At 37.4% G+C, this 23,213-nt stretch overlaps 3 protein-coding genes across 4 annotated transcripts; 1 reads left to right on the forward strand and 2 right to left on the reverse strand.

Moving 5' to 3' along the window:
- Positions 1-178: 178 nt before the first annotated feature.
- LOC306899714 (ADP-ribosylation factor 4-like) lies at positions 179-3,925 on the reverse strand. Its single transcript, XM_079466164.1, has 6 exons — positions 3,612-3,925; positions 3,308-3,388; positions 2,798-2,907; positions 2,543-2,614; positions 2,005-2,130; positions 179-1,911 (listed from the first exon to the last, which is right to left on the reverse strand). The coding sequence occupies exons 1-6, from the start codon at positions 3,676-3,678 to the stop codon at positions 1,825-1,827; spliced, it is 543 nt and encodes a 180-aa protein (XP_079322290.1). The 5' UTR covers positions 3,679-3,925; the 3' UTR covers positions 179-1,824.
- Positions 3,926-4,305: 380 nt separating this feature from the next.
- Positions 4,306-10,278, forward strand: LOC306899206 (transmembrane protein 116). Of its 2 annotated transcripts, none has more exons than XM_079465319.1 (12): positions 4,306-4,926; positions 5,077-5,120; positions 5,708-5,771; positions 6,452-6,598; positions 7,141-7,248; positions 7,515-7,561; positions 7,641-7,769; positions 7,841-7,886; positions 7,974-8,045; positions 8,198-8,336; positions 8,890-8,963; positions 9,205-10,278. In XM_079465319.1, exons 1-12 carry the CDS (start codon positions 4,879-4,881, stop codon positions 9,361-9,363), a joined length of 1,077 nt encoding a protein of 358 aa, XP_079321445.1. In that variant the 5' UTR covers positions 4,306-4,878; the 3' UTR covers positions 9,364-10,278. The 2 variants fall into 2 exon arrangements, with proteins under 2 accessions (XP_079321445.1, XP_079321446.1); XM_079465320.1 differs by having other exon boundaries at positions 4,765-4,926; positions 7,165-7,248.
- A 2,158-nt stretch (positions 10,279-12,436) lies between these two features.
- neto2b (neuropilin (NRP) and tolloid (TLL)-like 2b) lies at positions 12,437-18,698 on the reverse strand. The gene is made up of 11 exons (XM_079465495.1): positions 18,450-18,698; positions 17,306-17,362; positions 16,985-17,128; positions 16,587-16,835; positions 16,441-16,488; positions 15,670-15,797; positions 14,940-15,168; positions 14,452-14,565; positions 14,170-14,300; positions 13,419-13,947; positions 12,437-13,209 (listed from the first exon to the last, which is right to left on the reverse strand). The coding sequence occupies exons 1-10, from the start codon at positions 18,457-18,459 to the stop codon at positions 13,453-13,455; spliced, it is 1,605 nt and encodes a 534-aa protein (XP_079321621.1). The 5' UTR covers positions 18,460-18,698; the 3' UTR covers positions 12,437-13,209; positions 13,419-13,452.
- Between the last annotated feature and the right edge of the window lie 4,515 nt (positions 18,699-23,213).

The following is a 23,213-nucleotide window of genomic DNA, read 5'->3' on the forward strand; positions in this document are numbered from 1 at the left end:
CCGTGGAAGATATGACGTCACTTCCGACGGGCGTTAGACTTTAATTTGCTTTGAACGAGCACGTGGACGAGAGTAAAGCGTTTTTACTCTCGAGTATCTGTTGTTCTAGTTTTACTTTGGAAAAATTGACTTAACTACGTCAATAAAAAGCATAATATCATATTAGCTACTCTTACTTCACTACGTTTCATTAAAAACGTTACATGTCGTTTTTCCCTTTAATATAATCAAGTACTTTCTCACTTGCACTCAAGTATTTTTACTCAAAGAAATGTACATGAGTTTAGGCAAAAAGTGCTAGATTTATTAACATTTAAATGTGGAATAAAAAGATATAATGCAGTGATATAAATGCAAAAAATTGTTCTGACACATCTACTATGAGATAAGATCTTATTTGCTTTTTGGTTATATCATTCTGTTGAGCATAGTGGATATAACGTATGTGGCATAATAATTTAAAATGTCAAATGAATTGTATAGCTGTGCCACGTTAATTGTAATCCTGTAAAAACAGCCTCTGGCAGAATAAATATGAAGTGCAAATCCAGAATAAGACTTTTAACATAATAGGAGATATAGAATTATGACATTCGAGTCCTGAACTTATTACAAAATTGGCAGTATAAGAGGTTTGACATTTGAAGCAGAGACTTTTTGCATTTTAACTCCATCTATCCGCATGTCTAGTACTGGCAACATACACCCAAACCATCTAACCACAACCCTATAGAGTTAGGAATGAAAACACATTTTTGTTGACAAGAGTTCATCAGTTAATAAAAACCCATACAAATAAATAAACATCCATCCAAAGTATCCATTTTGTTTTGATCAGATCTTTATTCTCACAGGGGTGGATCTTGTGGTAGTTCGAGCAGGAGCAGGGCATATGCCAGAATGAGGAAGTGTCTCAGAACGGCCCTCTTCCTGCTCACCTTAATCTGAGAAAATTTGGCTTTTTTGATTTTTTGGAGTGTCCATTTAAAGTTATTTTCCAATGTACCTTGACAAAGGTGCCAGCATGCATCTTTAGAGACGTGTTAAAAAAAGTAACATGAAGCTGGATTGTCCAGAACTGTGGGATTTAAAAACATTTCATCCCTCTCCAGTCCATAACATGCAGGGCCTTGACATACACTTACATATTGAACAATGGAGGTAACAGGACAGGAAGTAAGATTGTGTTCCTAATTCTCATGAATGACAACATATTGCTGTTAATACTTCATGTACCATTTTGTTCCAAACATATCAAAGAATCTGTTGTTGGCAATGTCCCTGAAATCAGTCTTCGGCAACATAAATTAATGTGTAGCTGTACAAAACACCCCCAGAATAAAATCAACTGCAGTGAAATAGAATGTTCTTTGAGCAGCGGGGCCTGTGACTCAGTTTAGACAGTACTGCAACAGAAATCTTGTGGTGAGCTTCAATGCACAACAGCTTAGACAACTTAAGATACGACTACTCCACACTTGCGAGGATCCCCTCTACCCAGAATTAATTCCACACTTCCCTTCTCTTGTGCCATAATGCTCTCACAGTTATCAAGTAAACGTGCAATTTAAGCATTATTTTACAGTCATAGAAAACAATCAGATTCATAAGGAAAAAATTTAAAAGAACATTAGTAGGAATACAGCATAGAAAAAGACAAATAGGATAGATTAGAAACGATGTTGAACACTTGATAGCTCCTCCACACCTGTCTGTCCAAACACACCCACTCATTCACACACAAGTTCTTTAGGACAGAATTTACACGCTGATATCCTCTGTCGTTTAAGGTTCACACACATCTGGTCACGGTCAACACACATACTAGCGCTTGGAGAGCTCATTTGATAACCAATCCAATCCTTCATAAAGTCCGGTCCCTTGTGTAGCACAGGTTGCTTGAACATACCACTACGGAAGAAAAGACAGAGGAATATGAAAGCAATACAAACTATTGTATGTTCAAGCAGATGCATGTAGGAATAACTTTAGTAATGTGTGTACCGTTCTGCTGCGTAGACTCTGAAGCCCAAGTTTGTCTGTGAGTTCACTGACAGCCATGGCATTAGGCAGATCCTGTTTGTTACTGAAAACCAGCAATACTGCGTCCCTCAGTTCATCTTCCTGCAACTGCAGAGACAAAAGAAGGGGTCAGTCAAAGGGAACATTAATACTGTAATACATTATACCATAATAAGTGTTGAGCCCTGCAAAAGATCTAAACTAATATAAATATGAAACATTGTCTGTAATTGGTGATTGTTATTATTAGTCCATAATTGATAATGGCATCAGTTTACCTTGGTAAGAAAGCACAAAACATGTAACCGGTAATATATATATATATATAATTCAGTAACAGGATCCCAGTCAAGAAATGTGCAACTAAAGTGCTATACGATCAGTTTTATTCTGTACTGAGTATGCCACAATATTGTAATGTTTCTGAAGTATGTTAATTTTGGGTTTAAAAAAAATTAAGAATTAACAGCATAAATTCTAATTTAATAATTATAATGAACGTGGGTAAAAGAGCAAGTACCATTTTAGAAAGCTCTTCTGCAGATTCTGCCACTCTCTCTCTGTCGTTGCTGTCCACAACAAAGATCAGACCCTGAAGACGAAGGAAAAGCAGCATTATTAAATTGTAACATTTACATTTAGCAGACGCTTTAATCCAAAGCGACTTACAAAGTAGGGGAAAACCAAAAGTTTGCATTTGAAAAAGCATTTAGAAATGAGAGACCACATCTGAATCACTATGACATATCAAAGCATTACTAAAGCAAGATCTTACCTGTGTGTTCTGAAAATAGTGTCTCCACAGAGGACGAATCTTGTCCTGACCACCAACATCCCACACAGTGAAACAGATGTTCTTATATTCAACAGTCTCCACATTAAAACCTGAAAACAATACAGTTTGTTGAAAACAACAATTTGACAGAACATTAAACACATTAGTTTGGCTATAATGAGATATGTTAACCAATACCAGCCAGGCCAATTGATCATACAATATTTGTGGGCATTATCAATCATTATTAGGTCATTTTACTTAGTGTCAGCTTCAAAACCAACCAAACCACGCAATAATAAATACAGTACACAGAACAAGGAAACAACCTTTTCTTTAATGTTAAAGGATTTAAGTGTTTGGTTGGTTTCCATCTACCAGACAACATCCCAACACATTAACAGAAGAGTCACAGATCATCGTAGCTTCCATAAAACCAATACAATACCGTTACATGCATTAAATCTTTAACAATTTCTACTACAAATAGGGATCAGGAAATACTCTCACCTATAGTAGGAATAGTGGTCACGATCTCTCCCAGTTTTAGTTTGTAAAGTATTGTGGTTTTACCTGCGGCGTCCAAACCCACTGAAACACATAAAAGAGGATGTGAGCTCTGAATCATTTTATTTCATCCTTCGTTCAAGCTGTGTCTGAGGCTAGCGAGCTAGCATTAGCCATTCTCCAAGACACGTAATGTGGAGTTTTGTAATAAAATGTTGATATTGTTAAAACCACTAAGGTCCACGCGTTATTATTATATCAAGGTGATTATATCAAAAAGAACATGAGGAAAAACCGGTGAACTCACCCATCAGTATTCTCATTTGTTTCTTGCCAAACAGTCTCCCAAAAAGCGACGAGATCGTGAGGCCCATGATGATTTTAAAGAAGGCTTTAAAGTATACGTAACCGAGACAATAACGCTAATGTAATAATGTTTTTTGATTAATATTCTATCTCTTTGTGCTCGGTCTGTCTCGCCGGTCGCTTGACGCGTTGCCACGTAAGAAGAGGAGCCACCGTGGAAGAGTTGACGTCACTTCCCGCCCCGAGCAGACTGCTTGTGGTGACGTCATAATCATTCATAACTTCCGGAGTTTTAGGTACGGCCGCGTTTATAGCCTGTAACGAATGAACAGCTGTTTACGTTTTTCTTAAATCTTTCAAATAAAATAAAGTTGTGATCCGTAAACAATTGAAATTCTAACGGTGGTCATTACAAGTACCATTATGAACCATCACCTGTCTTCGGTTAAACATATTATAAAATTCCAGTAGGTTGATTGTGTTCCGTTTGTTGACATTCCTACAACAACAAAAAACAAATGTTATTCCCATTAGAGCCATTAACTCAATTACAAGTGATGTTTTTTAACCGTTTTAGTTTGTAGTCTTCTGACGTCTGTCAAACTAGGGCACGTGCTTTTTGAGCACTAGAGGGCACTGCGTACTAGTAAGTGTGCAGCCTTGGTTCGCGCGTTGAAGTGTGTGCCAGAAAATACATTCATATTGAAAGCAATAAATATACTGCGAATTTAGTGCGACATGTTTACAGTGATGGAACTACACGCGGTTAATTGATCGAAATGGGGATAGGTTGGTGTATGTTTAATGTAACAATCATTATATGTTTGAAATATATGAAGAGTTGGTCCCAAAATGAGATTTTAATATATTTCAATCATGTTTTTATATTTGTTTTGTGTTTGCTGTATTTTTTGTTATTATGGCTTAAATCAAAACATACCAACTGCAAATGCGATATTAATGCACATGTCTTTAGTGTGTTATTATAGTATAGTGATCTCATTTGGGAACCAAACGCTTCATATAAAATACGTGATCAGTTATTATGGTATTGCCAAGTCCCTCCGCGGCGACAAGTGCACAACACGTGTGGGATTCCCCATGAAAACAACACAATAGAACAGGTGAGTACCGTAGACGTCACGTGGTCACCGCTGAGGTTCAAGGTACAGGTAAAACAGCGGGCAGTCCGACAGGTGCTGTACCTGCATGACACACACAACACAGAGCTGGAATGTAGTACAAGGAATAGCCTACAAGTCTTCCATATGAACTCCGTCGTCATGAACTCAAGCGGTGGATGGGCAGACAGAAGGGTAATACATCTATTTACACAACAGCATGTTATCTGACATTACATGTTGCATTAACGAACAGTATAATTAAACATAATACGATTGCAAACACTAAAAGATCGATCTACATTCTATTCGATAAGGTGGTATGTTCTTTATGGTTGTATACAGATTTCGGCTCTGTCTGGGGTCTACGTCTCATGTTTGAGTTTGAGGTAAGAAGGTCTTACATTTAAGGAATATAGAAAAGTTATGCGCACGCATGCAATGTACAGAAGAACATTGCAGTGCGTCAGAAAAATGCTTAAACATAAAAAGAGAAACCAGATCGTTATGTATGACATGTAATGCGACATGTGACTTAAGTGAGGTAAGGACTAACCCAGTGGGACAGTATATAATATATTTATATATATATATTTTTTTTTTTTGAAGAATTTTATATATATATATATATATTTTTTTTTTAAAGAATGTTGTTAATTCACTTGCATTGGTTTTGTGTCCATATGCAACAGAAGTGTATGGGGTCCAGTGCTGTTCTGTTAACAGCTTTGTTCAAAATATCTTCTTTTGTGTTCTGCGGAAGGAAGAAAGTCAGGTGGTTTGGTTAAAGTATTGAATAAATGATGACAGAATTTATGTTTTTGGGTGAATAGCACTATAATATATTCATACTGGAGCAGACAGGCAGTGACAGCGGATCAGCAAGTCGTTGGAGTGCTTTATGTTTGTTTCGTTCATATGTCTATTATCTGTTATCTATTATTTAGATGTTTTTCTCTTTTTGATTTATTCGCAGTTTGCTAGGAAGTTGTTCTGTCATAGTTGTATCCATTTTAAGGAGATCGCATCTCAGTGTACAGGTGAGTCACAGAGAAAAGACATTAGAGAGAAATTCAGTGCTATTGCGAAATCAATGTTTGCAGAGACCAAGATAACCACTAAGACTCACTTTTATAGTATTTATTGGATAAACATATCAATATTCCCCATAGCAGTGGTCTTGGATTACATTAGAAATTTAGGTAAATATTCTCATCAATTAATGTAATGAAAATATTATGTGTTCATACAGCAATATAATTCAAAATATAAAGTCAAAAGTGTGACAACTAGCCCCGGTCTTCGCTATATGCAAAGGTGATACTTCATCATATCATAAATAAGTATCTGATTAAACCAAAAATGTAAACGAGCACATTTGAATCCCAGTAAATTTTGAATTTCGGAATATAATAGCATTATTGAATGAGAATTTGATAAATCAACACTTCTTGGTTCACATTTAAAGTACGCTACATTCCACACTATTGCTGCAAAAGTTAACAGGGAAGGTCAATATTGGCGGTGTACACACACGCATGATGTACCACATCGCTCTCTTGATAAGAGAAAGATGTATTTTTAAAAGTTCACCTTGGATTGCAAACACATTTTTTAACTCAGTTGATTCTCACCATTTGCAAATACGCATGTGCTTCAATGAAAAAGCTGTGCTAAAGGAACTGACTGCTCATACTGTATCATTGTTCTTGTGTTGAAGGCAAAGCCTCTTCTTCAGCTGGCCCTCGCTGATTTTCTAGCTTCAGCTGTTTTGATGTGCACCATCATTATTAACTTCCTATCCTACGAGACTTTGCCTGTGAAAACCAGTGAAAAGCTGTGCAACTATGGATTGCCTTTATCTTTGGTGAGAACAACAGACATAGAAACATGCATCAATTATACAGCAGCTCATTTATACAACATTATTAAACTATTAGAGAACTCAGAAAAGTTAAAAAGCATTCACCTGATTAAAATGTTTGCTAATAACTACAAACAAAAGATCTTATGTAACACGTTCTAAGGCATTTGTGGAAAACGTCCTTTCTTCCGCAGTAGCGAAACGCTCCTCTTGGAAAAAAAATAAAAACTTAGAGTTACCCCACAAATGTTTATATGGTGCTTCATAGATTTTCAGTTTCATTTTGACAAGATAAAACAATTAAAGTTATATGATGTATGTACATACAGAAGTAGAACTGAGTCATGCGTGACCCTATAAAACATCGAGGACGTTATTGTTTATTTACTTAGAGATCGGAACAGGACGAGAACTATTTTTGCTCTAAAGTAGCAGACTTCCAGTGACATGTCTCTCACCTAATTATTCTTTAATGTTTTTTTTCTCTTTTCACAATAATAGAAAAGTCATAAGCATTCATTTACATACACTCTCTTTCTCTTTAGACATTCTACTGCATCTCATTTCAGCTCGTCATCATATACGCCTGTGAGTCGGCATACGTGTTTCAAGGATGGAGAGAAAGAGCCGAGGCGGAAGAATTTGAAATCCAGGTGAGCAGACACCCGCACGTGTCACTAAGCATCAGATCAATGTCTCTGCTTTTGTATAACATGACAACACCAATGAACATTTGCTGATGCTTCGGCCAATCAAATCTCAGCTCAGTCTGGTTGTACCACATTCCCCACATTTTGTCTTTTTAGTATCCTTCATGTAGAATTAACTTGTGATTCTAAATTATACGCACTATGCAGTATATTTAGTTTGTGGTTCATTCATTTAAAATGTATTTATTTTGATCTATTCATTACCACAGTCACTCCGCAGAAGGAGGATGTTTTGCCTGTTCTATATCACTGTGTGGTGAGTGGTTTTGTTTAACCCTTTACAAATGATGCTTTAAATTGATGTCTATGTAATGCTCTTTCCTATATTTCGCTAGGCTTGTTCCAATAATTGGCTACATCGTCTATGTTAAAACAGTCTCAGTTATGCAAGCGACTCTTATGCCCCCAAACAAGATCACTGCATACGTCAGCAGTGCGCCAGACACCGCCATGTTTTGCAACAGGTGAGAACACGTGTCTGCATGTGTATGTGTTTATGTCACCTTACTAAATCTGTTTCTGTTTCCTTATCCAGCTGCATTCTGTTTCTGCATATAACAAATGACACCTGCCCAACTGTGGTAAGCAATACTGAGACACCGAACGGCACGAATACGTTTTTCATATTTGAATGAAAAGAAGTGATTCAGTCGTCTTTTGTCGAACAGGATCAAGGTCATGCAGAGTTCATTCAAGTTTTCACGCTCACCAGTGTGATGATTGTCCTCGTGTGCTGCACTGTGGGTACACATTACAATGCTTCCTTCAATACTTGCTTATAAAGTGTATTACTGCTATCTTTAAAAATATGAACTCTACTTGGTATCTAAGTGCAAAGATTACAAATACATTGTTTTTAAATGTTCTTTTATACTTTTTTCTCCCGGTATAGGTGGTATACTGGAAGTTACAGAGCTGGTATAGAAATTATAGGAGCACAACCATGTTCAGAATGTCTCAGAAACATCCAGGTGGAATTTGGTCTTCGGCACGATACATGATTCTTGTTATCATATTCTGCTGGGCACCAGGTGAGTACAATAACACCCACACGCATAGCCGCGGAAACAAATAAGAGACCATTTCAAAATCTGTTTTTCTGATTTTAAAATGTACTATTTATAGGTGTTTGCTTAGGTTTAATGATCATTTGTCTCATTTTGTGAACTACGAACTATTTGGAAAAAATATATGTTTCTATTTCTAATAGAAAATAGAGAAATAGGTGAAAATAACCAAGAAGATGCTTTTTATTTTTCAGACTTCAAAAACTGCAAAGAAAACATGTTTATATTCGCTCTCAAGACACATTCAAACGCATTTAGTATAAACACACATGCTCACACACATTTTCTACTGTGAGAATAACTGTTAGAAATAAATTGAACTGTAAATTCTCTGAGATTTGAACCTTGCTAGTGCCAGAAACTCATAACACATTATATGTGAAAACCATTGTATTCAAGGTCAAGAACAGACACTTGGACTTTTTGCTATGAAAGGTCACCAAAACTTTCATCTTCTATGTATGTTTGTCTTTGAATAACCCTGGTCTTATATGGGATAATTGTTTCTTGTCTGCAGGGCTGCTTCTGATCAGTCTATCCTTTGCGTCATCCACCATTAGACAAAATCTATTTCCTCTCTACGTCATACAGGTACACTGTGTTTTTTTATATATAACATGTACATTTTACACTAAGTGAAAAATTAGTGGATTAAGAAATTAGACTGTTAGTATGTGCTAGCGTTCGTTGACAAAATCCCATTTACAAGAAAATGTATTGATTTGTACATATTGAGTATTTCATGTCACTGCTAAGTTGTAGTTGTGTTATGTAGTTTGATTCTATCATATCTATTGTCAGCCGTGTGATTTTTGTCATTGTCATTGTCTAGGCGATGTCAGTATCACTGCAGGGGTTTCTGAACTGTATTGTGTATGCGTGGAGACGAAGCAATTTCAGAGACGCTGTGCTTGGAGAGCGTATGCCACTCATGGCCTATTCACAAAAAGCTTTCTTTGATCAATCATTAAATGATCCATTTGAACATTAAACTATAAGATAAGATGTGAGAATGTACATGGGCTTTTCATGTTTAAATGTTTTTTTATTTATTTTTTATGCTTGTGAAACCTGCAAGATACGTTATATGTTACTGTCTGTGAACTATATTAGAATAGTTTTAAAATGATAGTGGACAAGAATTAAGATATCATTACCTTATAATATCCTTCGTTGTTTAATCACATACCTTTAAGACTGATATTATATGGAAACATTGTATTTCTGACACACTTGCAGTTTTGCCTAATAAATGTCAGTGTGATATTTCATCATGTGACATCTTACTACTTGTTCTTGCTGTTTCGTTGCTTTATCCAACAATGACTATGCATATAGTCACAGGTCTGTGCAGAAAAAACCTGATAAAAAACAGCCTTGTGCAAAGCATTCTGGGAACTAGAAATCCACCTACAACTTTTTCCGTTTTTTTTATTTTGGTTCCCAGAAAGCTAAACATGAGGCTGTTATTTACATTTTTTTTCTGTAAAGATAAAGACTTGTTCTAGATGGACCTATGTACCATGAGCTCTGATGTTGTTAAGATGCAAGCATCAACAAGTCAGTGTAATGACAATTTCATTACAACATATATATATATTTGTGATACTTACAAAGGATTGAATTCAATTGTTTTGGCATCCATTCTTAATACATGTTTTAGTCATCAACTTAACTTTTTTTGAGGTCAAGATCTTGAAAAAACCCTTTGCGTGAAGCATAGTTCCTCTTTCTGTATCACCTGCCCATGGGTGGGAAATTCATGTTGGGAAAACGACACAAATTTGGTTTCAGTTTCAGTGTGCCACTTCTATTATGTGGGAATGTATAACATTTAATCTAAAATGTTTCCTCAATTGTGACAGTAAATGGAAATAAAAATTCTCATTCAAAGCAGATAAAACTGACCAATTTTACATTATTTGTGTGAGGTTTACAATAAGCACCTATCTAGATTTATTGTTTTGATAACAGGTAACCAGGTTACAATATAATGATTGTGTCAGGAACGAGGGTGAATGTGGTGGAAGAACCCAAATGCAGGCAGACGCAGGGATGAAGGGGTTGACAAACAGACTTTAATAAAGTAGATCAGAACATGAACAAGGAACTCTACGTACACGGCAGGAAACATGTACAACCAACGAGCACAAGACAATGGACAAGAGGGTATTATATAGGGAGACTAACAAAGGAGATAACGATGGGCAGGTGTGGGTAATGCGACACAGGAGGAAAGCTACATTTACATTTATTCATTTGGCAGACGCTTTTATCCAAAGCGACTTACAAGTAGTTTTCTACAGTGGCACATTACTGCAGAGCAATCAGGGGTTAGGTGCCTTGCTCAAGGGCCCTTCAGCCATGACCTGCTTGCACTGAGATTCGAACCGGCAACCTTCTGGCAACAAGCCCAACGCTCGGACCACCAGGCCATAGCTATACTAGAAACGAGAGGGGCAGGGCCAAATCACGAGACAGGAGAGAACGCATATTATGTCCTGATTGACCATAATATGTTCCTCTCCACATAAAACACGTGGGTCTGTCATGATTCTGCCCCTAGACCAGAAAATCAAGACAAGAGCAGGCAGAATCATGACAGATTGATCATTGGCACACAATTGATGTAACTGTGCCATGCTCAGGAAAACGTTCAGTAGTATTTCCATCAGTGTGTTTACTCCATGTATTCTACATCATTTATATTTTCCTGTCTGTACTTTTCTTCTTTTCTTTATTTGAATGCTGTTATTTACAGTATATATTTGAAAGGTTTTCTTCTTATGTCTACTGTTTGTTCTAAAATGTATTTTATGGCTGTTTTACAACAATTGAAACTTTTTGAAAAGTGTTAAATAGAGTAACTAAGTTAATAATGAATGAATACGCATTGATCGATGTTAAAACTAAAGTCATAAGATCTCAAAGCACACAAACAGGAGGTTGACAAGCCCATTTAGAGGCAGTAGGAGTGATACATAGAAGGCTGGAAACCAAAAATTACTGGATTGATCCCTGCGAGAAAGAAAGAAAGCTCATGAACATTGTGTGTTTCTCTCTCTCACTCTCTCTCTCACACTTTCTTTCTCTCTCTCTCTCTCTCTCTCTCTCTCTCTCTCTCTCTTTATCTCTGGATTGAGTCCCTTGTGATGAGTGCAATGTGATTTAATTCTCCTGTCTTCCTCACCTATATATGCACGGCACCGTAACAAAAACAACAGCACCCGGCTGAAAAAGGCCAAGCCATGCCAGAGCTGCATGCCCTATTGAGCTCACTTAATGGGAGTGAATAGAAATGAAACCTACCGTTGTGCAAGTTGCACAGAGCGTGTGACGACATTGAAATGAACATTACTAATAAAAGCGTAATTTGGTAACAAACAAACTACATATAAACAAGAATGTAGAACGTGTGCCTGTATTCGAAAGCAGCTATTGGGACACATAAAACGTGGGAAAGGGCAATACAATAACATGATACAGAATAGAAAAATAAGGCTACATGAAACAACTGCAAAGAACAAGTAGAAAAGTGTGAGAAACGTGGTAGAGCAAAGATTTTGCAACGGTCAGGAACATTCAGGCGAGGATTTGTTCATGAGATGTGTTATCTGAAAGAAGAAATGACGTAAGGCAGATAGGTGAAGACGTCCACAGTCATAAAGGCTAAGGTTATAAACTACAACTGTGCAATTCTGATGCTTTTGAAAAATGAAAGATTTAATTTGATCTTCTATTATGTATTTCTACATTATGTGTTCGTACTAAAAGAAACTCGTTGGATGTGTAAAAGATCCCTAACACTGTGTGCATGTCAGTGTGATCTTTGTAAAACAAAAAGGAGAAATACTTTGAATACACTTCTGGAAAATAAAGAAATTCTATAAGGGACTCTTCTGCCCCGCAGTCATTTGAATAAACATTTCATTTCACTGGAAAAGGGGATTTTTACATTTTGCAAAACAATCAAAAGTAATTATTCCTGCATATAAAAATACATTTCTATATGAATGACTATGTCAGTGAAAATGAAAGAAACTACACAGCAATGATTTTGTATTTTGAAATGTGATGTTTATTTTCACAGCTCAATTACAGTCCCATGTATGCTACGCTATCAACAAGACTAGACAAATTATTAACTTCTCCTTTTCATTACACCTCACTGTGCACAACACGACATAAAAATCCCATGTAAATTCCAATCTAAGTCATATATTAGTGTGGTTAAAGTAAAAGGGCATCTCTAGTCCACATCTTAATGCCTATATATTTTACATTTAGTCATTTAGCAGACGCTTTTATCCAAAGCGACTCACAGATTAGGTAAACAATAAAAGTAATTGGAACAACATAAGGACAACGAAAAGCATAAGTGCAGTAAAAAACGGTCTCATTCAGCCTACCATAGTATACAAATAGATTCCCTTTTTGGGATGGCGCTAGAACCTTGTTCGTTTGCAGAGCGTGGGGATCTGGCGGGTACATAAGTCTGTATTAGCGAGTGAAGATATGGGGGTACAGAACCAGTGGTGGTCTTGTAGGCCAAGAGCAGAGCTTTGAATTTGATGCGAGGGACTATAGGGTGCCAATGCAACTTAATGAAGAGAGGAGTGACGTGTGCTCTCTTTTGTTCATTGAAGAACACTCTTGCCACTGCATTCTGGATTATCTGTAGAGGTTTGGTTGTGCTAGCTGGGAGTCCAGCCACTAGCGCATTGCAATTGTCCGGTCTGGACTAGGACTTGGATGAATCTACAGATCTGTGAAGTTTAGCTGATCATCGATTACCACTCCCAGGTTTCTGGGTTTCTAACATCTTATTTGACTTGGCCTGAAATGATAAAAGAACGAGAGGAAGTCACAAAGAGTTTTGAGGAAATAAAATCTAACAAAATGATTGGAATTACACTTCTTAAATGTTGATTTCATTTGTACAGAAAGACTACAATTATTTGCAACCAAAAAACGACGAGGTATCATGTACCTGAAGAGGATTATAGCGTAAAAAGTTTTACATTATATTACTATAATGTTACATACAGTATGACAAAGTATCAGCTGACTTTCCCCTCACTCAGAAGTCTATGGAGAGGGAGCGCTGCTGGACAGGATTGGCATGGTTACGCATCATCAAGACACCTCCACGGGCCATAGCATCATTGTAACCGATCTCCTCCATAACCCGCTCCTCCAGCCCCAACTCTCCGTCCTCCAGAACATCACGCAGACTCTGCACACTGCGAGTGTGCGGCCGCGAAACACTTCTGCTCTCATGGAAACTGCTCCAACCTCTGGCCCCTGCGATGCCTCTCATTTCCTCTGATGCCTGAGCAAATTGATGTGCTCTGGTTGCCATAGCAACGGATGCAGCGTTGCCCTGCATGCCGCAGTGATGCTCGTGGATGCAACGGGACGCGTTGGAAGACCGGCGGAGTTTCTGCATGGTATCCAGCTCCTCAGACAGTTCATCCGATAGCTCGGGCTCACGCATGGAAAAGAGTTCATAATGAGGTGGCTCAAGGACTTCCTGCATCTCAGCCGCACTGAACAAACTCTTGCGGTTTAAAACCTTCAGATCCATGAAACAGGTTATGTAGATCATGCAAAATGCAAAATTTTACCTTGCACCAATTCTGAGTAGTATTTGCCTACTTAACATAATACATTTAAATTGAACTATTTTTTTTAATTCAGAGCTTGTGGAGCCCAGGCCACTAAAAAGTGGCATTAGTTTGATTTTACGCATGTTTTTTCTTATTCAAAGAAGCAATTTCTTGATCTAAACAGTCACCTTTTTTCTTGGCTGCTTCATCTCTATGAAAACAGAGATGAGGAGGAGGAGAAAGACCACACCAGTAGCCACTCCAATGACGGTGCTATGAGTTTTACTCATCTGCTGGAAAAAACTTTTAGACTTCTTTTCTGTGTGAGAGGGAGAGATAGAAAACATCAAACATTTTCTGTACTTCTAATGAATTCTTTTTTATCAAATGTGATCGTAAGGTTTCCCATTTAAATGAAAAAGGCATCAATAGCGACACATGCAGGTAAATTGCACAATTACACTTTTTACCTTTGCAATTATTCTCGTCCCAGGGGAACACACAGTTCTGAACACCATTACAGACCAGCGTGTTGTTGATGCACATGTTGCTGTGACAGAAAAATGTGTTGGCCAAACATGGGGCTGCAAACCAAACAAGTCATTAATGAGATGCCAGACAGACACATGATGTAATTCTCATAATCTTCACATGGTGGAGCTCTTAAACCAAACATCTTCACTGCTATATTGTACCATTGGTCAGTCTGATTGTGAGTATTTTATTAATTTTATTTTATTAATATTTATTGAGTTTACTTTACTAAATCAAATTAAACGTACAATTTCAAACGACCTACTAGACCTACTGAATAAAAATTGAAAGAGAGACTGCATTTCACGGGACAACAAGTCAATTGTCAGGTCATTTCTGGCAGTCATAGATAATTCATAGACAAATGCATTTCACACAGATAATGTACAAAAAAGTTGTGAGTGTACGTTAAAGGAAAGCTTACGTTCAACGAAGACCGTGAAGATCATACGAAACCGACTCAATTTGCTGGTCTCATCGGCCCACATTCGGACCACACCAACTGTATTGTCAAGAGTAATGTCATTGGCAACAGTACTGCAGAATTTGGCCTTAAGGTCTTCAATGGCATTGCTGCCTTCATAGATCGCAACAAAGTTCTTTTTACATTCATTTGAGTTCTCCATCTGATAGTCCAGAAAACGCAGATAGATCTGAGAGGCAGAGAGAGAGAGAGAGAGAGAGGAGAGAGAGAGAGAGAGAGAGAGAGAGAGAGAGAGAGAGAGAGAGAGAGAGAGAGAGAGAGAGAGAGAGAGAGAGAGAGAGAGAGAGAGAGAGAGAGAGAGAGAGAGAGAGAGAGAGAGAGAGAGAGAGAGAGAGAGAGAGAGAGTGTGTACATATACAAAAACATAATGATTTATTACATTATTCTGATTGGCCAATTTGCAGTCTGCAGTAAAATATTTCGTTCATCGATTGCTAAAATATTTCATGTATTTCTCATATTTTTTAACTAAATACATTTTATTTGAATCCATAATCCAGTTATGGTTATTTATATTTATTATTTTATAAGTAATGTAAATATTATAACGCAAAGGAAAGAGGTACTGTATCACCTCGAAGAGGTTTTATTTGTGAAAATGACATACTTGGCTTAGTCTTTACATATAGCATTGTCATTAAAGCAGGAAGGCCCACTATACATCACTAACCTTAGACATAGGTGGAGCTCGTATCGTCCATATACAGTCTATTGCTTCCCCTGATTTCACCTTGTTTTCCTCCTCAACCTGACTAGATCGGATTATACCATCTGATCCAGACAGATCAAACTGACAGTCTGAGAAAAGGACACATCGGGAAGACAAATAACATTGAAACATAATAACCTCATACCTACAGGGTATTTGAGAGTGCAGATATCACATGGGAAGTGTAGTTCTAATAAAGTCTGGGCCGCTGAAATATTCAAGACTTTACATAACGTGTGCGCTATAGTTTTCATTTACATTTATATTTGCTGGGTCCAGTAATCGAGCAACTGAAACAGAAAGTGTGTGGGCTGAAATTCTGATGAAAACATACTAAGAAACCTTTTTAGTTAGTAGATATAAGGCTGTTTTAAATTGGGCAGTGAACACAGGGAAGTCTGCCACTTCAACAGTGTCATGTGAGGGTTTAATGGTTAAACACTTAAATTAAAACTGCTCGTATTATAACGCTGCTATTGTCCAATATAAAATGAAACCTTCATCAGACTTTTCAACAGGTGGTTTCCAAAAAAGTCATCTCAACTGCTTTGACAGGTCAAACTATGAAATCCCTGCTCCCCGTCACCACTGCATGAGTCAAAAATGCAACAAACAAACAAAAATGCCAACTTACCGTTTTCTCAAAAGATTTACCTCGGACAAAGTATTTTAATAAAGTGGAAGTCATATTTTACCATTTAACAAAGTTTACGTGAGCTATTTCATATTCACCTGGAATGGGATTCAGAAGTCCTCCAACATGAAGATGAAAATCAGGATCTAGACACGTTTTTGGAACAAAACCACACTTACAAATGGAGAAAAGTTGCAAGATGCATTAAATATCATGCAGTGTGTGAATGCGTGTTTGTGTGTACCTGCAGTGTATGAATATTCCACCCTGAAGCCCAGTCCCTCTAACTCCTCATCGCTGATAAACCTGATCCACATGAAGCGTCCAGAAGAGGTGACCACTCCTGGGCTCTGAGCACCGCAGAAACGATTGATCATTGGAGAAAAAGAAAACGGCCCGTCACGAATTTCAATGTTATCAAAGCGACACTCGAAGGACGGCTCGATGTAGTACAGGTCATTGAAGACCAGCTGGATTCTCTTGCGTGGATGGGCTGATAATGAGACAGTAAAACAGAGTTCATAACATTCCTCAAAAGAATCAGTCTATAACAGACCGGTCTGAGAATGACCAATTAACACAATGAAACAAATAAGACAAAATGATGAATCATTTCCGTTCTTGTAGGTGTGAGGCTCGTACCCTCCAGAATATAAACACACTCCTTGTTTGCAGGGTAGGTCTTTGGGTAGTATGGAGAACTGAATGATCCTCCATTGGCTGTCTGGATTAAAGTCCCACAGTGAGCCGGCTTCTTATCCTCAACCGCCACATTCTGAGGCAATTCTATGAGAAAGAAACACACACAAACACATAATGAAGATACACTTTCAAGACATTCAAGACAAAGAATACAATTAACAGACTTTTCCTTTAAATAAACAGATTCGTTTGCCATTTTCTGCTTCTATCTCTGCATGTGGGTCTCGAGAGTCACAGCTGTAGGAATGTACATGTACCAACCTTGAGTTTTCTGTGCCAATGCAAACCCCTCCTCTATCAGGATAAGCAGAAACAAGACTGCAAGACAACACAAACAGTGGTCACATAGTAACTTCACTTTTGAAATCTGTGTCAGTCTCACTTTTGGATGGACATCCAGAGACAATCCGTTTAAAAGCATACCTTAAACAAATACAAACTACACATCACCTCTTCTGTGAATACTTGACAGACAAATGAAGAAAAAAGTACACCAACCCTCTCTCTTCTCTCAACAGGTAGTGGTCTAGCTTTTGTTGAAACTAGTAACTTTGTATTAGCACCTATCGTACTGTTGCTCTTGTATGATATCGCTTATTGCTCCCTGAACTCTTTGTAAGTCGCTTTGGATAAAAGCGTCTGCTAAATGACTAAATGTCAGCCGGCAACATATAGAAAACTTTTCGTCTATATTCTGTATAACTTGAATAGAAACGGTCTGGTTAGCAGAAGGTAATTCCATTAGAGCAACAGCGCAGTTGTGAAAATATGGACATAATGATTATAATGAAATAAAATGGCTCCGTTCAATTACTCGGGTTTAATTAAAGTATGAGTCATTTCATTTGAGTATATAACCTATCATTTATTAATAATATGTGCACAGATATAATACCTAAAACAGACATTAGACACTTAAAATCATGCAAAATATAAAGGGAAGCAATCTCTTTAAGAGATTCCATATAGCAAACAGTTTTTGTTTTGTCTACAGTCAAAGGTTGTGACATATAAATGCCTTCGTTATTTCTATGGATGATGTCATGAATACAGATTACGTAATGAGCACATAACCCTGAAAGATCTCGATGTTTATCCTTCGAGGGTCCGTCAGCGGTTGAGACCCTCAATGAACGCAGCGGGAGCTGTCCATTCAGCACCACTCTGAGAGAAAAGCACGCGGTGTGCCTACTGCATGACCGTGACATACAAGTCAAGTTTCATTAAGAAAACACGTTGTCTAATCATTTGATACCTTCACTCTATTATGGTAGACTTTGGTAAGTGTATTGAAGTCTCCAAATTTGAGGACTTGCAAAAACCAGTGGGCATCCTATTCTGAAGGGTTCTTCTTTAACAAAGAAACGTCGATATTAACATCAACAATGAAGCAAAGTTAACTCACCCTCTTGCATTTCCACTTCGACTGAACCCTTTTGTTCTTGGGAGAATATTTTTTTCTCTTGTCTACATTTTCAAAGCCAAAATGAGACAGTTAATTGTAAACGAAACATTTCCTCTCAAATTCCCAAAATCCATTTAACAGGGAAAGCACCAAACGTGTCGACTCTCAGTGCAGAAAGCTGTGTTCTGTGAACTTGAAGATCGGTCTTCATCGAGTTTGCATTGTGATTGTGGTATAGAAAGCTGTTCTAATGAATAGTAAAACATCTCGAGACATCAGCACGGTACGCGTATGCGATTGGCTGAAAGACGCTAAGCGGGCACGAGTAAGCTGATGCCTTAAATCCTTCATTTTATCACGTCACTAGACGCTCTGGGAAGATTTCGAAAGAGAAAACATGTCCACGTGACCTCATTCATAATCATGAGATGTTTTAATAAAGAATTCATACAGTTGCCAAGCGTTATGAAAACATAAAGCATACTTTACCTTTTCCAATCATGTTAAAATAGGTGATAATTGATGTAAAATGTCAAAATTGTGATAATTCATTGGCGACCTTTTGTGATAACAGCTTGGCATGTTAAACACACCAGTCTTAACATTTCAAAAGTAGATCTGACTAAATATCCGGTGTGACAAAAACTGAAAATGTTTATCAAAGCCTCTGGAGCTTTATAGCGAATAAAATACAGCCACTACTTTATCAAGAGTTATTTTCTATTCGAGGTTCTACATGACCCTGACAGCTAACATGAAACAGGGTTTCATAAATAACTTAACCTGCCACTGAAGTGTGATGGCATGCATTTGCAATTCAAATATAGTTCAGACTTTCATCAGTGACAGTAGATGAGATCTCTATTCTCTATTCTCACCTGAGAATAGAGATTCATTCATTTACAATGTCCTAAAGGAAACAATGAAGCAACTTTAATACAGTGAAGTCAACAAGTAATCGCTAAAATGTGGGATTACGACAGTGTCACCTGATCTTAGTGAAATCAAGTGTTGAGTGTGCAAACCGAGTGAATTATTTGAGAAGTTAACATTTTAAAATGAGTAAAGTGATGTGAATTATGTATTATTAAGTTAATAAACAAACATGCAACAGATGCAATTGCACATACATCTGGTTTAAAAGTGTGCTGGTGTTCAGCAAAGACAGACAAATTATTAAATTAGGAAATTCAGAATATTATAGCCAGTCTGCAACATGTAACTGTTAACTAACAGATTTTTACTTATTCGACCATAGTAGGAAAAATTGCTTTATAAATGTCTTTGTTCTGTTGAACACAAAATACGTTATTTTGAAGAATGTAGTTCTGGGGGACTTTTGACATCCATTGTCATTTTTCCTACTATGGTACTCAATGGTGGCCAAGAACTGTTTGGTCCAAAATTCGTCCAAATATCTTTCTCTCTGTTCATCAGAACAAAGACATTTCTACAGATTTGGAACAACTCGAAGGTTTGAGTAAATGATGGAAACAGGCATTTTTATTTATGGGTGAACTGTCCCTATAAGTCAATGTTAAATGAAAACAGCTCCTGTTTACTTTATCAATGCAAATCTATCACTCTATTGTGTACAAATCCTTTGCGCTGATTATTCCAAATAAAACTAAACGTTAGTCTTTCTTATCTTTATCAAAATGTAATAATGTCTAAAAATAATGCCTAAAAAGTTATCCTGCTGCCTGGTTCCATCCTCTACAGAACATCCCTCTTTCGATCCAATCAATTCCTGATAAATAAAATAAAGAGTTGTCATACATTTTTTTTTATGTTGGGTTGACATTGAACGTTCAAACCAAGTACTTCACTTTTTCAAAAACACAAAAAGAATTTTCAGCAGTGTGCCGAGTTAAACATCAATCGTCCTGTGCCTGACTCCTGTTATAATTCCTCCCCTGCTGCTGTAAAATCTCAGGAACTATGGATGAAGTAGAATTTGTAATACCGCTCTAAAAAAGGCATTTGAACTCCGATGTATTGAATACCATTCAAAAATGTTTTAAAAGAGCATCCGTTAGAGATGGCATATTTTTGCAGTGTCTAAGTTTCATGTCTTGTTTGTGTGTGTGTGTGTGTGTGTGTGTGTGTGTGTGTGTGTGTGTGTGTGTGTGTCTGTGTGTGAGTGTCTGTGTGTGCTGGGTTTGCGGATCTAAGTAAATCTCGCTGTTGCGTCTGGTTGTGAGTGTTGAAGGATTAAGAAAAGAGTAAAATCGTTTTTTTAATCTGCTGCTTTGTAGAGACGAAAAAAGAGAGGGAGAATTTGCAAGTCGATTTACTGTGAATTAATTTTAAGAGAGAAAAAAGAAAGGAATGTGTTTAAGAAATGTGTTTAGTCTCAAAAACTCTGACATGATATTTTGTAGCACATAACATGTGTGGAAGTGTGTGTGTTTCAGGGAAATACTGCGTGACCCGCCAGTCAACCTAGACAGTGCGACGCAAGCTTGAGAGAGAGAGAGAGAGAGAGAGAGAGAGAGAGAGAGAGAGAAAGAGAGAGAGAAAAAGAGAGAGAGAGAGAGAGAGAGAAAAAGAGAGAGAGAGAAAGAAAGTGTACAAGACAGGGCCAGAGATGCTTAAGGTATCGATAGACAGACACACACATATTACATCTATAAGCGCAGACCAGCCGAGGGTTTTACATCCTTCAGATTATCAAAACGGTTTTATCTTATTGCCCTCTTTCTGTCTAATAGACAACAACTGTATTTCTGATGACAAATCACTGTAACATAAGCAATGATACTAGCAGAGAATGGATGGATTTCAAATGTATGGCACAGAAGATAAATCCTGTATAGCCATACTGTATGTTATTGTAGGGGTTAAATCCAGGAAGCATTCTGGATTAGAATATACCATGTGACACAGCACACAATCAGGCTGTTTCCAAGATGACATCAAAGACGATCAAGTGATTTTCTTCAGATATTTCAAAAAGCTGTGTGGCATCTGGCATATAACCACACAAATCTATCCGTCTGTCTATCTATCTATCCATCTCATATCCAGAGGAATGCGTGTCTTTGTGAGACCATGGGGAGGGAGATGGATAGACTCTTTCTGACCAAAGTCCTGATGGCACAAGCAATCTTCAGCAAATCTCTAAACATCCCCTCAGACTAAAAATACCCTAAAAATACATTAAAGCCACAAGCAGTTCACTCACACCAAAGAGGTCAGATACTCACACATACACCGCTTTGAATATATACGACCTCATTTATTTATTTGTGACTTCTTATTCTACTGTAGTCTTGTGACCGTGAAAATGTAAACTTTGCAAATTTTAGTGTTAGTGTTTAGTGTTTTGTGTTTAGTGACTCACAAATACAGCTAATCAAATCTTTTAGAATTCAAGCTTGTAACCTTTGTCAGAATATGAAATGCGAACTCAGAAATGTAATAATTTCTGTAGAAATATAAAATGTCACATCTGAGGCTTACATAAGCCGTCTATGGCTGTACATGTGATCAAAGGCACAATATTGAAAACCCAGTGCATAACACGTGCTTTGAATGACTGAACGTAACTCTGAGGCATTTATCGTTTTGATTAAACCACTTTTCTCCTGTAATAAACAATCAAACCAAAAGAAAATGTGCCCTCAGAAACTCACAACTAAATGGTGAGAAATAATTCAAAACAGGAAGGAATTCAAATTACAGTGTTGGAAAACAAAGTCACATGCTACTGTTTCTCTTTTAACACAGCTGTTTCTTATCATCCCTGGGTATTGACACGCTGTGCCAAAAGCTCCTTCCCAAACACCAGCGTGAAAATGCAGTGACAGACAGAGAGAGAAGTGAAATGAAGAGATTGAGAGTCTTAAGAGTGATAACAGCTTCATCTCTCTCCGTCCCCCTCATCACACAAACACTTTCTGTGGCTTTGCAATTACGGCTTCAGCTGTACAATTACTGCTGCCAACACCAGCTGCTATCACCTACAACAAAAACACATGACTGCACATGTTCACAACAAGAAACTAGACAGAGATGACATGAGAATTTAAACTATACGTGGTTCGGTGCTTCTGTTTAATGTTAAACGTTATTCAATGCTTTAATTAACACTTTTTCGTTAAATATAAAGCATGAAATACTGTTTCAGATACACTCTTATCTATCTGTTTGATATTTGACCTGTGTTTTTCTCTCATTATCTTATATCTGCGTGTCCATCTTTGTGAGCGTTTGTGTGTGTGTGTGTGTGTGTGTGTGTGTCTGTCTTCTGTGTTTTCACCTTTTTGTTTTAACTAACCTAACCTTATATGTTTTGCTTATAGTCAATATGTTTATTGTACAGCTGCTTTGTAACAATCCCAGATAGCACAGGTACATCTGTAAGATGTCTGCCAAAGATCTGGACCACATCTGCCGTGTTAAAACATCTGCAAAACACCATTCTAAATCATACACATCTTACCGACATCTTCTAGAGGTCTATATGACGTCTCAGAGATGTAGGGCAGATGAGCAGACAGCGTCTGCCAGATGTCTTGCAGGTGGAGACGTCAAACGCCAAATGTACGTGTGCCATCAGGGATGCAATTTGTAAAAAGCGCTATATAAATAAAGTTGACTTGACTCTTAAAAAAGCTCGAAGAACTCTTTTGTCCGTGTTTATGGTTACATACAGAAAATCCAGTTTTTGCACAAAAAAAGGTTCTTCAGGCGTAAATACAAGGTATAATAAGAAGCTTTTCTTCCTCAATGTCATGAGTGATAAACACAATACACAAT

Source organism: Barbatula barbatula (assembly GCF_947034865.1).
Source record: "Barbatula barbatula genome assembly, chromosome: 10".
NCBI lineage: Eukaryota > Metazoa > Chordata > Actinopteri > Cypriniformes > Nemacheilidae > Barbatula > Barbatula barbatula.